Source organism: Trachurus japonicus, chromosome 20 (genome assembly GCF_045865225.1).
Source record: "Trachurus japonicus isolate A0001 chromosome 20, Traja_1.0".
Classification (NCBI taxonomy): domain Eukaryota; kingdom Metazoa; phylum Chordata; class Actinopteri; order Carangiformes; family Carangidae; genus Trachurus; species Trachurus japonicus.
The window spans coordinates 12,509,100-12,525,759 of NC_140926.1; the positions used below are offsets into that span (position 1 = coordinate 12,509,100).

General features: G+C 41.2%; 1 protein-coding gene across 1 annotated transcript in view; it reads right to left on the bottom strand.

The window, feature by feature from the left end:
• Positions 1 to 645: 645 nt before the first annotated feature.
• dok6 (docking protein 6) overlaps positions 646 to 16,660 on the bottom strand; it is a 42,448-nt gene continuing 26,433 nt past the window's right edge. The window contains exons 3-8 of the mRNA XM_085763639.1: positions 15,199 to 15,313; positions 11,648 to 11,767; positions 8,929 to 9,118; positions 8,379 to 8,517; positions 7,156 to 7,261; positions 646 to 1,157 (exon numbers count right to left, since the gene is read on the bottom strand). Of these exons, the coding sequence (XP_085619765.1) occupies positions 1,003 to 1,157; positions 7,156 to 7,261; positions 8,379 to 8,517; positions 8,929 to 9,118; positions 11,648 to 11,767; positions 15,199 to 15,313 (825 nt within the window). The 3' untranslated portion in view covers positions 646 to 1,002. The remainder of the gene's footprint in view (positions 1,158 to 7,155; positions 7,262 to 8,378; positions 8,518 to 8,928; positions 9,119 to 11,647; positions 11,768 to 15,198; positions 15,314 to 16,660) is intronic.

The window sequence follows — 16,660 nt, forward strand, 5'->3', positions numbered from 1 at the left end:
AATGATTTTATGATTGTTATTGTCCTATTTCAGTATCTGTCAGTGAAAAAAATAGTGACTGATGGTTATTTTTCGTAGTTTCAATCTTGTATGAACATGACATCCAAAAGGCTAAAAATTACCACGATGTTTTATTGCCTTGCACATCCCACCCCATCAGGTCACCAACATTTCACATCTCTCCTTTTATTAATGAACCAGTTATCAGATGGCGCATATGAGACTGGGGGGAAGAGCTAGGAAGCTATTAAAATCAAATTGCACTGCTAGTGTAATGTAAGGTTGGCAGTTTATAGGGGAAGATGGCTGTGAGAAGGTTGCATTCTATCATTTCTGACATGGCAGTCCACTTCTATATCCTTGGAGCACATTTCTCAATGACTTTTTCCTTTTTGCTGGTTGTAACCGATTTGGGGTTTTCGCTGATTCATCACTGCCATCAAAGTCAAAAGTTTTTTGTGTAAGGCATTGATCAATTTCACATTCTTGAGAGAGGACAGTGTAAGGTAAAAAGTTGGAGGATTATATGTCAAAATTGTGGATTTTTTTTTTTTTTTCTTGAAACGATTGCTGAGGCTGCACATTATTGAAATGAGCCTGATATGATTTTGTCAATTTCAGAAAGCCTTTTCTATTTTTTTTCCAAACACTGTTTTACAGCAGACCTTGGTGTGTTAGTATTTTTATATTTATGTGTGGTGTAGTGCAGTGACTTTAAAAATAAAGTGGGGGTCATGCTGGCTTGATGGCAACATAAAACACTTTAAAGCTACACTTAAAGGATTTTTGGTGCGATCTTTGAAGCTACTACTGCTGTCACACAACGAACGAAAAAAACATCTTTTTTTTTAGGACAACTCTTCATGTACCACTCGCTCTACAGTTGACACTATTGTTAAAGTATCACCAGGAAATGATATATTACACATGTCACTATACATATTTCTACATCCTCTCTACAGTAGTGGGTAAAGTGTCCAGTTTTGGTCGAGCAACTCTCTGTCATTGAAGGGGTCTCAGGCTGCAACTGGATTCACAGCCACTAGAGGGCGATGGTGCCTCTTCCTGGCGCTGCCTCTCTTCCTGTTCTGCCTCATCAGACAGAAAGCTGGGAAATGTCTGTGCTCGGGGGATAAAAGTCATTGTCAGGCCAGATCCTGTGGAAAGAAAAAGTAGAGGGACAGTTAACAGAGTACTCCCTTTTTTAAGTTCATCTATTTCATTTAACTGGATTTTGCATTCAGACAATGTTTCCTGTTTTTCTTTCTTTCTTTTTCTGAAGCCACTCCTGGCATATAACCGTTGCTTAGCTACTGACCATGCTGATATCTTTATAAAGAAATAAAGATCACACAATAGCTACTAGTGGCATTCTCACTTAAGGTGAAATGATCTTTTAAAGCCATTTGTCATAGGCAGTTCTCAGATAATATAAAAATATAAACTTGAAGTCGTACAGTAGTAACGGATGCGATTGGAAATCAACCTTTCACCTCACAATACACAACTTCATTTTCTTGGACTGTCTGCCGTTTTCTCGTTCCCTGCTCTCTCCCTCTGCACCTTAATTTAAATTAATTGGTCCAATTTGTTCTGCAGAGCATATTGGTTAACTGCACTGAGTGGGAGTAATGGATACTTGTGGGTGGAGGACTGTTCTGTGCAACTGCGAGACCATTAATAATATATTAGGATGCTGTTTGGAGACGTGCACGCTGAGGTAGGTTGGGAATAAAGTGGCTGGCAAGCTGCTGATCATGCACCGAACAAGGAGGAAGTGGCCAGTGATCAATATTTCAGGAGGCGCAAAACCTTACACAACACTGTAATCAACTCTAACCTATTCCTATAGCATATGTGGTACGTACTAATGCGGCTTTGCAGGAGAGGTTGCTGCATGTCAATACGTTTCATACATTTCAAATCAATTCACGCACAGAGGTTAATTGAAATTTGATTAACAAATTAAAATTTGACTTTGTTTTCTTCCAGGGCTGTACCGACAACATTGACAGAGAGATAATTTTCTCTTCTGCTGTTGGTGCTGAAATGCTTATTAGCAAATCATTCATAATATAGTGAACACACACAGACACACACACACACACACACACACACAATGCCTTTCTTGTGTGTGTGTACCCCACAGCACCAGTCATGATGCCACCACAGGGAATCAGTGAGACGCACTGCCAACTCACCACAACGTAGAATAGAAAACATGACCCAGTCAGCCTGGCAATCAATGTCAAGTGGTTTGTGTGTGTGTGTCAGAGCAACAGACTGAGTCTAGTAGAAAAAAAAGTGTGAAGAGAAATGATGCACAAGTAAAAAGAAAGACACAGGACAGGAAAAACACAAAAAGAGCGTTTTCCTGTGTGAACAGCTTGCAGGAGGAAGCTCAGAGGGGCCGGTGTGGGAGTGAGGATGAGACCAAAACAGTACCAGCCATAACAGGTGAGTCATATACACACACACACATACACACAGTCTCACACACACCTCTCTGTTCGCTAGTCTTTTCTTACCACCACTCCCTGAAATAAAGAAAAATGAGAAGAAAAAAAAAGACTCCAGCTTTAGGTTTTAAATGCAGCTCAGTCCAGTCGCTATAAAAAAATATAAAAAAAAAAAACACTGCAGGTTAAAAAAAAAAAAAAAAGTCAGGAGGGGGGTGTGGGGGGCATTTCTCTCCCCTCCCTGCTGTACTTAATAGATTGCTGAAACGACTGGTGCGCAACCAGGCATATCCTTTTCACATCTTTGCCAAGACAATCCCTCTCCTCAACCAAGGCCAATTTGGGCTGGAAAAAAGGAGGCAGGGAGCCGAGTGCAGACAGAGAGGGTGAAGCAGATCTCATCATCTCTTTGGTCATAAACAGCAGTGTTTGTTGTGTGGTGCCAGACCCCTGACGAGAGCCACGCTTTTGGACATGACACACAGATATAGACACACTTGGACACACACACACAGACACACTCAAAAAAAAAAAAAAAAAGATAAAAAAAACACAGAGTGAGAAGACAGTGTCAGCATCTCTCCTCCTCTCTGATCCCTATGAGAAGCAGACAGTGATTTGTCAGTGCCTTTTCATTACTGAGGAAGGTCATGTCATCCTATCTGGCCTGGCGTGGCAGCTGCTGGGCCGGGCACACACACACACACACACATACATACACACACACAGTGACAGACACAATGGTGGCCCTAGACACACAAGGACCTATTCATGCATACATGCTGACATACACACACACCTGTCTGCACCTTCCTTCCTCACTGTGCGATAACTCAAACAGCTTCCTAGTAACAGCTGTAACCAGAGAAAGAGAAGGTGCCTAGTGTACCACCAACACTGGGTTATGCAAGACTGCTGACAGGCTCCTTTTTTTTTAGTGTGTGTGGAGTAAACCAGCCACAAAACAAACAAAAAAAATCAATCCAATGCATCCTAAAGATTGAGTTAGTTAATTTAAATTCAGATTCAAATACTTTCTGTGCAGAAAGAGAGACTGAAACGCTTGAACTCAGTTTTACCTGCCCTATAATGAATTTTTCATGGGATTCAGTTGTTGCATCTACATCTACTATATTCCATGTCGCCTGTTGCAGATAAGATAGTGTTATCATCCCGCTCCTCTATCATCTTGTCCCCATGCCTTTGATACTTGCTCCCTCTCTGTAAAATCCCCTCATATCACTCCCACCCGATCAGGCCTAAGCACGGTGCTTCATTCCATTAGAATTGCTAATACTAGGCCACTAAACTGTGGTGCACAATGAAATACAGGGAGAGTAGAGAGAGAGAGAGAGAGAGAGAGGAAGACACAGTGTGGGTGTGTGGGGAGAATGGCAAAAAAACAAAACAAGAAAAAAATACATAAAAATGAGTCCAAAGGAGAAAAAAAAATCGAAGCATTCTTGTAGCTTTTCCTCTCCAGTATTATAGCTGGTAATTGAACCATTTCCGACAGGCGTGGCACCTTGGTTTTGCAACTTGAAAACTTTAAACTGCACTTATTTCTATGCATCAGCAAACTCGCAGAACACAACAGTTTCACTGAAATGCAAAAGAGTGAATAACATTAGGAGAGGAGGGGTGGAAGGCAGCAGGGAGAACATTGTCTTACTGTATAGCTTCTGGAGATTAAACCATCTATCTTAGGTTTTATTAAAAGGAGAGCTCTCTGGAGGGTGAATTTTATTTCATATTGGAGATGATCAAGGCTGAATGTGTTTTTTTTTCCACAGCATATCCCTTTTCTTCCTTAAAACAAAACACATTTGACAATTATTACTTTAAGTTGTGGCAAACAAGGCCTCTGGGATGTATTTTTGAGGCATTTCCAGTTAAATAAAAAGCAGATGTGAGGTACATTAAAATAGAGGAGTTACAGTCTTTCACTTGCCAGGTCCCACATTAACTGAGGGAAAGAAATAAACAAATAGGTGAATAAACCTCAACGGGACAGGAAACTGTGTTCCTTAATTATTCCCCCGCACCCGCAGGGTATTTGAAAGCAACCCGAGCATGACTCAGCAAATTGACTGTGCTGATTGGATATTCGTCATGCACGCAGCGATACAGCCAAGCAAACTGAGCCAGCCATCGTGGTCCAAATTCCTGATTTCTTACCTCTATTTACACCAAACCATCATTTCAGAGACTAATAGAATCATTATTATGGAGAAATCATTTTATAACCAGGTGACCTGCAGCTGTGACCTCTGTGTCTAATATATATGCAGGCAGTGATTCCCAATCAGGTGTACTTGCACCCCAGGGGGTGTTTCTACAGTTGCCAGGGGATACTTAAAGATACTGTCCATCAGCCACTTTGACAAAATAGAAATTGCAATTGAATTAAAATTGATTAAACTAACAGTGTCACCTGCAGCACAATGAACATATAATATAACTAGTTCATGGAGAGTGTAGTCTAAACAGGTTTGCTTTATCAAAGTATTGAATAAACAGGTCAAATAGTGGCATTAATGTTATGAATAAGAGAAAAATATAGTGTAAGTAATGGATAAATGGTTGAAATAGTTACTGATAAATAATTAGAAGAGGTTGTTAAAATTCATGGATCAACAGCTGAAATATTTAGCTAAAAAATGTAAAATTAATGAATATATATCTAAAATAATTAGCCAAAAGTAATATGCATATTTAAAAATGCATGAAGCATAAGCAGGTGAAACCAGTTAAAAGTTGAAAGTTAAAACTAAGGGGTGAACGGAAAATTGAAAGAGAAAATGTAAATAAATGGTGAAAATGCACAGCTTCTGCCACTCCAAATGAAAAGCTTGATGTAACTCATAATATCTCCATTGTAATATCATGAATATTTGGAATATGATGTGTGGTCTACACTGTGGAGACCCTCTGCCAATGTGGAATCAATGCGATCATTGCGTTACGGTTACGGCTGTCCTGAGCTGAGAGCGGCACCTGACGTTGGCGAGGTCCTGCTGACATGCCTTTCACAGTCCAAACAGCCCGTGTTAAACTCCTGTCACTACCTAGAATCACCTTGTCGTCCTTCTTGTCTGACGAGGCCGGCGTCCTCAAACACACTGATGCGTTCAATTTATTCATGGCGAAGGAGGGGAGATAATAGTAGCGTTGAACGTGTATGAGCAAGAGAAGGTGGAGGGCTGCTGCGAATCGGACAGACACACAGAGAACGTGTGGGAGGACCGGTGGAGATGCCAGGGTGATGGATGAGAGAGAAGCTCCTCTGCTCACCAGAGTTTGGAGAGGAGGAGTTTAAAAAAGGAGAGTTTACAGAGACCGGGCCTATAAATAACGAACCTGAGGTGGACGCCTCACTGTTTAGTGTATATGAGTAAAAAAAAAAAAAAATGTTGATGTTTGGAATGGAAGACTCGCATTTTGCTTTTAAGCTTATCAGGCCACAATTAAATGATAATGACAAAAAAAATCCAGCCTTCGCTTTTCAAAAGAAAATTACGACGTCAGAGCGACTTTCATCTTTGCCTGGCTTTCTGTTTTGCTCTATCAGTGAAAGCCAAAAGGCCCATAATCCTCAGATAAGTCTACTAATCAACTAATACCATGGACAGAGCGTAATCTCATCAGCTCTCTAAGCACCTTTCTGCCTCTGGTCCACGTCTCGGCATTAGCACACAAGCACCCACACAAACACTCTTTCTTATATTTAAATATATAAAAACACACACATCTACATTAAGTCCACACACTGTGCTGAGCCTGAATGACATAAAGAACCTCCTGTGGTATTAATGTGTTTTGGGATGACATTTATCTCCCCCTCACCTGCATATACATTGATTTTAAAGAACACACAATGTTTAATAATGTAAAAATGTGTAAAACAGAAAACAAATAGCAGTCTGACTCAGCTCACAACAATTTCACAGCAGATCCATTTCTCTTTAAACTCAATAAGAGTGTGTGCTGGACTATTATAGGTTGACCTTAGAGATAAAAACACATTTATCTTAGAACTCAGTGGGTTTTGTGTTTCATATGCATGAATGCAGGGTTCTCATTTAGGATTAATTTATTGAGGAAAGGTTCAAAACTTTGCTTATTTGTTTAAGACTGAGCTTTATTGCAACAGCATTTAATACGTTTGAAGTATTTTCAGGCCAAACATAGATTTAAGAAATAGTTCTTGCACATTGCCAGAACTTAATTATCAATACAAAGTTTTAGATATGGATCTTTGTGAGGCATTAAACTCACAATATTAAATAACAAGAGCTATAGGCTGCAGAAAGCAAGGCATAAAGATGTGGAATGAATAAAAGATTAATTGAAAGGAAACATCCTTAATATAATAAATGGAAAAATAGAAATGCGTTTTTTTGGTTGAGTAAGTGGTGAAAGATGATAGTGAATGCAATTAAATAGTTAACATTATTCAATAATTCCTATCACCCATTACAGCCACAGATAGAGGTTAAGAAACTTGGTGACATTTACGGTAAGTGACAATTTACTTGTGAAATTCCTCAGGTGCGACATATTATATTTCCTCCCTCTCTCTCTCTCTCTCTCTCCATCCTCCTGTCTTCACCTCATCCGCACTTCACCACTGACACAAGCAGATAAAGAAATAGCATCAGCGTGTGTATGATAATTAGTGAGTCCATGCCTGTACCTTGGTAACTGTAGAGATCTCCCACGCTGTTTTGACGCGTGATGTGCTGCCAGTAGGCGCTGCGTGGCAGGGAGATGGACTTGGTTAGTGTCTCTCTGGAGTGGATCTGAAACAAAAGAGAGAAAGCTTCCAGTGTGTTGCACTTCCTGTCACTCACTCACAGCAGGGGAAATTGCTCTCCGTATATACTGTTGTACTGTATATTGCTGGTTGAATGGCGTTTTTCCACCGTGAATGACTTTTGTTTCGCAGGTGAGAGGATTCATTTGGAATCATTTTTGTTTGGAAAGCAATCATTTCCTCCTCAAGTCGGTAAATAACTAGAAACGTATGAAATCTGTCAATATTTTACTGAAAAAAAAAAAAAAAACTCCACTTAATCAGCAGTAAACATGTTATTTCACCCATTCTGCTGAGTTTTGCGTAGCTATCCGTGGTGTGATTTATAGAGCCGAGTGTAAATGCTGCATTTGGAAATGTTCCCAAATGGTGGGGTCCAAGAGCAAGGCCATATGGTCACGGCTCATCAAACACTGGGCAGGCCTACATAAATAAAGAATAAAGATGATGGCGGGGAGCAGGGGAGGAAGGAAGGAAGGACGGAAGGAAGGAAGGAGGGAGGGAGGGAGGAAGGAAGGGACGGAGGGGTGTTGTGATGGAAGGCGGGAGCGGACACCGAGACCGCGGGGTGTCAGAGGGCTCGTGGGCCAATGAGACTTTACCAGGCAACAATAGGATTGTGTGTTTTTGTTGTGTGCGTGTGTGAACATCTTTGTGTGAAACCATGATTTATTGCTTTTGCGCTCATTGGTTTCTAAAAATAATTCTGCGAACAGCCTCAATGAAATGCTTGTTTGATCTGCTTAAATCAAAAGACAGTGAAGAAGAAACACAAGAGACGCGAGGTATTTTTTCAAACTGACATGCCGTGCGTGCGTTAATACAGATGTCATCTTTGTATAAACACTTCTCACAGCGCTTCCGTTGCGACAAGATATTTTAGATTCTGTGTGAAAGTGACGCAGAGCATCTTCACATTTAACATATACAGTATATATATATATAGATATATCTATTCTTAGACACGTGATATGTTAACACTTTTGCGCTCATTGTCAGCTGCTGCTAATATAAGCAGTACAAGTGTGCTAATACAACTGTATGGCCTCACTGTGAACCACCAGTTGGGTATCTGATAAACAACCAAATATGTAAATATGGACCTGGGAGCTCTTCTCCATCTCCTCCATCATCCTCTCATGCTGCTGGGCGATGGCCAGCGTGGCCGAGTGGACCCGCTGGTAGATCATCTCCCCCTCCCGCGTCTGGAACGTGAACAAACCCTCTCCTGTGTCACACATCCTGCGCCAGGAACACACACACAGAGACAGGGAAGAAGTACACACACTTTGATCGCGCTCACTCTTTGGATTGTTGATTTACAAATATGTACGGTTGAATGTTACAGACAGAGAGAGAGAGAGACATAGATACACTGAACACACACACACACATGAGCCGGTAGATACAGTAGACAAACAAAAAGACACACACACATTCACACGGAGGCAACCTGTCACATCATTGCCTGAAGGGCTCTGCGGCAAATGTTGATATCCTGGGATGTTGTGGTAATCCGAAGTCGCTTTGTTAAAGTTTTATGACATTTTCACAACTAAGTTGGTTTTCCCTCCCACTGACAACATTTCAATCACACAGACACACAAATGCAGAAAAGAAAACACAAGCACAAATCTGCATGCGTATACACACCTCCCCGACTCGAAGGTAAACCAGGTGGAGTCTCGACCGTATCTGCGCAGGGAGCTGAGAGGCCACATGATGAGTTTGAGGCGAGCGTTGTGAATGTCCCACAGGTAGATGTTTTCGTGAGTGATCTGCATGGTGCACTCCCCGTAGATGTCCAGGTTTGGGGTGGGCATTAGGTACACGTTGAAACGTTCTGCAAAGATTCACACGTTCAATAAACATATTTTCTTATTCACTTCTAATGGTTTCAACATTTCTCCTTTTCCCAATTTAATGGAGGTGAATGGGTTATTCTAAGTCTAAATATGTAAAGATAAATTCTAGATTAATGAATGAATAAAGATAAAATACAGTTTAGAATTTAGTGTTATCAGTCTTTCCATTTAATTCTCAGCAGGTTAAATGTGTTTCTGAGGAAACGTCGAACTGATCTTTCAAGCTTTAACAGACAGAATTTTAGACTTTGAGGATCTTTGAATAAGCCAAATTGAACATGTTTCTGTGAGCACTCTTACATTACCTACCTAAATAGAGGCTATAGACCGATACTACAAAGGGGAAGTATTCACAAAATCCCTCGGAAAAAAAGAAAGAAAACACAGTTGCATTTGTAATACAGGACAAAGACGGATAAAAGTTTAAATCAAGTTGTTTAAATTGAACAGTTTGGGATGTAGCTTTATTTTAAATCTTAAAAAGGGTTGCGGCAGAGCCTGATTAAGATAAGGGATCTGCTCTTATCAAGTGATGGATTACTCTTCACTCTCTGCTGTGTGCATCTAAGATATATGCAGTATTAGAAGGATGGGGAGGTTAGATTTCACTTTCTGAGGCTGAAAGAATGAAATACGTGGCACATACTGCGGCAAAATGTACTGTAGTTTTTATACGATGTCAATACTGTGCGTGCAAAAAATCAAATCCTTTGTATGTGACTCCACTTTCTAAAGCCTCTGACATACTAATGCATGTTAACTTTATATATACTTGATTTCTACTTGTAGTATTTACCAATGGCTCACTCTTTTCTTTGTGTTTTTTTATCTGATAATAACAGAGTAACTCAACACTTAAAGGAGCTATTTGTAAATGTTGCTGTTGCTAGGTAGCCAACAGTATCATCTCATCTATCTCAATTTATTATCAGTCTGGAATAAATATTCAACATTCATTCACCCAGAGCCAAGCTGTCTCCAGCAGCGAGAAAAAACAACCCACGTTTCGATTCTATATCTAGCACTAAGCTAGTCCTGGCCAAGTCGGTCCATCTTGCCATTTTCCGATACCGAGTCACTGTAGCATCCTAGCTACCCTGAATAAGTGTCATAGTTCAGATGTATTATAACATACTGCATTTTTAGTGCAAAACAAGGCTGACACTTTTGGCTGGAGTTGTAGGTAAACAGCTGTTATGCTAATGGTAATAGTGATATTAAATAGCACTTGACTTGACTTCCCCTCCAGTGGGTCTAACTAACTACCCATCCACTGAGCTGGACTGGGATCAAGGAACCACATCTGCTTGTTCACTTAAAACTAACTCTTTGTGGCAGACAAAGGGAGTGGGAGAGAGATAGAGAGGAAAAGAGTACTCCATAATCTAAATTAGTTCTCACTAATTATGCTTAATGATTCAAAATAAGCCATGTGTCTGCAGTGGATAGAAAATGGCAATGTCATAGTGTGGCATATTTTTAGGGACAGTGAAAATGAACTCTGATCTAATTATCAGCCCCTGCTGTTTGGGGAGGGTTACTAATTGAAACGTGGTTGCAGGCCCAAGCCTCTCGTTCCATTCATTACAGGCAGCAGAGAGCTGGTGGCTCAGTTTGTCTCCATAACACACCGCTGAAAGTTTTCAATGAGCAGCAAACAGCAGGGCTTCAGCCACAAGAAGAGGTAGGAGAAATTGTGTTGTTACAGTTCGGCTGGCTCACCGCAGCACAGTCACAAACTTGTGTATTGATACCTTTAAAAAAAATGAGGCCAAGTTATGTTGAAGAATACAATTTCACTTTACCGCTGCAGTGAAATGAAATGGGTTGAAATGATGGCACATTCTTTTCAATTACTCGCCCTTTTACAACTTTAAACTGCTCTTCTTTGCCTGTTGCCTTTTCGATTTCCTCCGCGAGTTTACAAATTACAGAGAATGAGCTCCACTGTGATAGCTGCGCCCTGTTGTCTCATCTCTTTTCCATTTCCATTTCCTGTGAGTGGAATATGTGGGAAAGCACATTTATTTCACATGGCTTTAGGAGCCATAATCTCATCCATCTCTGTGACAAGCTTCATTATGAGGGAAGCCAGTGATGCACAGCACTTCTCATTAGGCCTGGAACAGAGCCCCAACCACAGCCTGTGACCTGTGCTCTAACTCACACACACACAGGTTTCTTTCAACACACACACACACACACACACACACACACACACACACACACACTCACATCCAAATGTACATCTGAAGTAGAACAAACGTACTAATGTTACCAAAGACACTTACAGGGGACTTCGGATGATCAGATATTGGCAAAAATGGCCCCTATTAGCCAGGCCTAATTGGACAGTGACTGTTCTGCTCCCCTAACCCACTGAGGGCTCAGTTGCATTAACACATACGGTCCTGGACTGTAAGCACTAACTGCATGGTGGCGGGCTGAGTGAGAGAGATTGACCCTGAATGGCTGTCTGTGTTAGCAGGGACTAATTGGGCACTCACCGTTCTGCTCCCGCTGCACCCCCGCTGCTAACAGGTCTGGCTCTCCCAGGCTGATGTCGTTGAGACGGCTGACCAGGCACTCCATGCACAGCAGCTTACACCATTCCTCCGCATCCAGCTCTGCACACAGTCACACAGCAGCACGGCGTTAAGGCAAGTCCACCCTCAAAACACACACACACCTACCTCGTATCACAACACTGTGGACGTAATCAAACATGTTGTGCAGATTATACTAGCATGACTGTGCTGCCTGCAGTGTGTTGTGCACATACATACAGTAGATAAATCAGTTTAGGAATTTCAAAATAAAATGCTACATACAGTACACAGGACATAAGTACAGCTCACAGTAACCAGGGGGGGAGAAAAATCAATCTGATCGATTTGCTGTAGATTAAAAGAGGCAGTGGGCTCAGCAACAGCCAATGACAGATGAATGCTGAATTTCTCTTCCCTCCTTTGCCAATACACCAGCTCCAAGGCTCTACAATATAAGTCTCTCTGCTAAACTAGTGATCATCTGTTCAGTCAATAAGCTATTTTACAAATTGAACAGCGGGCTTTAGCATTAGCTTGTGAAACAGGAAATGCACCTGTGAAACAAAATAAATATTGAAATAAAATTACATCAGAAAAAGTATGCTTAACATTAAAAAAAATGGTACTGGCTTAGTAAGACTGTAAACAATGAAACAGTTAGCCTGCTCTTTCCAAATGTAACAAACACATAAATAACATTACTTATTTTAGAAATATTAACAGAACATTGACATTTTACAGGTGACTTGCAACAAATTCAGCACACAGGCATGTAAATGGTATCTTTCAAGTCTTGGCAAGTAAGCAAACACAGTATATATGTCTCAATAAAAGTTCCTTTAAATCTTTATAGGAGCGGTCATTCTGTTAAAGATTGGATAAAATCATGACAATTACGATTACTGGCTCTTTTTAAAGAAGTAGTTTGAGCTTTGTGTGCTAAGTTATATCTACCACACGTGACACACACAGCTGGCACTAAAACCAGAGAGGGCTTTCACTGAAAGACTGATTTTTTTTTAATTGGAGACAATTTCATGAATCAAATTTGGAAGTCTTTGTGAATACCAATTTTCCTTCTTGTTAAGTCAGGAAAAAAAATAGTGTTTACAATGGAGAACACTTCCAATTGTCTTATGTGAGCTTTTGGTGAGAGCTACTGAGGTATGAAATGAGGCAAACGCTAGAGTTGTTTATCTTTGTGAAGCTCCTTAACTCCAGGCCCTGTGGAATTCTGGGATATGTGGCCAGTGATGTGTACAGAGACACATGAAAGTGTGGGAACGCCACGCCGCCAAGTGTGGGAACGATTTCCGTGTCTATTAATCAAAAATTGTCATTATGCTTGTGTAAGATGTGCGAGGAGAGGTATTCTCACTTCATTCACTTCAGACTTGCTTGTGTAATCGCTGGCATGGAGAGACAGGCTGTTTGTCAGATCAACTCGAGTGTCCAATGGGACAGATCCACACAACATTGCAGGGTGAAAGAAAGGTCTGCTGCAGCCCGGAGCACTTCATTCACACACAACCGAATACAGAAATATGAACACACACATACACACATACACAGGCACAGCTACAGCAGCTCTGCACTTTAGCTCCCTGTCCATGCCTTCCTAGATTCACCGCCCCTCATTCAGTTACTATGGCCTTTAAGTGTCTCTAAACTCCCACACTTTTAAGGCCACTGAGTGGAAAATCGGCTAAACAAACACTTCATCAGCACCGAGGCAGCCGCGCGAGTCTATGTGCCACGCATGACGAAATATGGTGGGAGGATGTCCCTCTGTCTGTGAGGAGGTGTAGGTGTGTGATAGAAGAGGACAGACAGGCAGTTAATGTTAGCAAAGAGCAGATGAGAAAAGAAAAAAGAAGAGGAATAAAATGAGGATGGAATAAGAGCGTATATGTGAGAATCCAATAATGAGATTCAAGGTCTCTGCTTTCTGCAGGCTGAGGTTTGACAGACAAATGCGACGTATGTTCTCAGTTGTCCTCATAATTTCGCGCATCTGATTCAGCGGAGGAATTTAAGGAGTTGACTCATTCGGTGCTATTCATATCTCATCTCTCTCAGATCTGCAGGTCACACTCTCGTGTCTCTTTATGGTTCATGTTTGACAGACGCAGCCAAAGCGCAGGAGTGTCAAAAAAGTGTAAGATCCGTTATCATCTTCTCTTCAGTGCCTTGTTTTCAATGACAGCACGCTAAACAACATGACACTTCTCGGGTGGAGGCGTCAAGAAGTTATTTTTAAAAATAAAATATCGAGAGCTCTTCATGAGGCCTAATTACCTTTCTTTCTTTTAAAAAACAGTCAACACTTATGATATTCTTTGGCATATCTGTATATAGCTCCGCAAACCAGCTCACTTTTTGATTGCCAGGATCAGTTTTCAGATCCAAACTCCCATTGACATCGCACTGCAGTAGAAAGGCTATATGCCAAATTGGCATCCGATGTATAAGATCTCATCCAACATGACCCAGATGAACCAGGCAATAAGAGCTCATTTTATTTATTTATTTTTTTACAATTTTTTCCTGTGATATACAGTATATACATCTATTAGACAAAAAAGAACATTCTATGTATTTTATGAATACCATTATTACATTATTTATTATTATTGGTGTGTGAATTCCCACAGGAGGGGAGTGGGAAGCGAGGGGTGAAATGTAAGGAGGATGCAGGAAGTGAAGGACTATGGGAGGTCAGTGGACATGGGATGATAAAGGCATCCATATGGTGGTGTGAGAGGAAAACAATCTGGATGGATCATGGACATGAGAGAGAGAGGGAGGAAGAGAAAGAGAGAGTGTGAGCAACCGCATGTAACAGAGTAAAAGAGTCTTCACCACTTTAAGCTCAATAATCTTCCCCCTGAGGTTTATTGATGCTTCTCTCCATCAACAAGTATTTCATCATCACATATGTGCACACACACACACACACACACACACACACACACACACACACACACACACTCACACATAAGGCTGGAGTGAAGATTGAGATGTTCGTCCTTGTCTGTTTAGTGGTTTGCACATTAAGGTTCATCCACCTCGTCTAACCCTCCTCACATCCGGTGTTTGCAGCTTAAGCATCAACTGCTGCATCTCCGCCAACCTCGCCACCGCGCACATCATCTGGTTTCCTGTCCACGTATAAGAAGCAATCTCTGTTGTTACAGTCGATAATTGGGTTGAAACACACTGCAAGCGATGCCCAATATCTTTTTTCATACCTGCAATATGAAAATCAATATTTCGGAACAGATCCTCCCACTTCTTAATATAGCGGCAAATGAGTATCACTTGGTCAAACTCCCAATTTTCTCCTGTCTCTGTCACCCCTTTCTTTCCTTTTCTCCCTTTTGGTTCTGATTCTTCGTCCACTTCTTGCCAGACTTTACACAAACCAGCCGTCCAGTCCTAGAGAATGTTTTCCTGCCTCATTGAAAAAGACAATTTGAAATTTCTAAATGGAGGAAAAAGAAACTTACCTGAATCACAGGCAAACGTCTTGGAAGTGTCATCACAGAAGATAATCGCCACCGCATGCTTTTTTGTCTCCCGCGGCATTCGGGTAATGTTCTTGATGTTATGGAGCTCAGTGATCTAAGGAGGAAGGGGAGAGTGGCAACTGCACATTACATGAATGAACACAGCCATCAGCAGCAGCAGCAGCAGTAGCAGCAGCAGCAGCAGTGAGGCTGAATTACCATCTTGCACTGCTTTGCTGAAAGTGCAATAGTAGTTAACGGCTTTGCAGAAATGTGGGGGATCTTAAGGGATCCATGATTCTTTTGATTACAAAGAACTCTTTTCAAAACATAAGAAATCACACATGGCATCACTAGTGACGCCTGCTGCAATGTAGCATGTAACATGTGATGGATTGCTATTTCTTTTAAAGGCATTTTATGTACAAATGTGACCTGAGGCTCACACTATACACTGTGCATACACTGCTCGAGTGTCTCTCCTTCAAGCTGCTTTTGCAGATAATAGGGAGGACTGCAATCAAAAGCATCTAAATCACTTTACCAGGAGATTGATCGTGAATGAAAAAAAAGAGAAGATTACATTTAATTGAATATAACCCGCATTTACAGGCCATTTTGTTCAACAGTCCTCTCTGTGTTCACTATGCCTGGGAGATAAGGCCCATTACATTATTGTAGTCCATTGTGTGCTAACTGTGGGCCCTTTGCCAGACTGTTGGGAATGAATTAGCTGGGCTCACTGCCCGTATAGTAAAGCTTGACTGTTTGAGGTTAAAAGAGCAGACCTAATAACATATGTGGACTACAGATTTCTTTGCTTGATAACATCATGTATAATAAATTTCCCCTCTATTGTCAGGTATCCCCTGCTCACTGAGTCGGTGTAGTATTTTCGACAACAAAGCAAAAGAAGACCAGAGAGGAAAGAGGAGGCTATTTATATTGAATGATTGGAGATATGTTGCATTTGTTGTTTGGTAGCCCCTTCAAAGATAGTATTTAAATATTTCATATGAGATGAGATGTTTTTTTCTGTGAAGATTTGCTATTTATTTGTCCTCAGGCAGGCTATTCATACACATAAGTGACACAAAGTAAGCATCAACTGTGGGACTTTCTGAGCCGTGAATTCCACCAGCTTCTCATCTCTTTCTCTGTTTGTGTTTAGTGTGTAAGTGTGCATTTTTTATCCACCCTTTATGTGTGTGTGTGTGTGTGTGTGTGTGTGTGTGTGTGCGTGTGTATGAAGCTGTGTGTAAGGGAGAGATTTGGGTGCATTCCCAGCCTAAGGCGCCAGAGTCTGAGCAAAGTGAATCTCCTCTCCTCTTCTTTCCTCTCCATCTTCCTCTTTATTCGAAGGTGTAACTTAAGTACCGATATTACGAGGACCAGCAGTCGACAGCCGGGCCGGCGACTCTCTGAAGCTGTACTTACGCCACGCTCACGTCATATCGTTTAA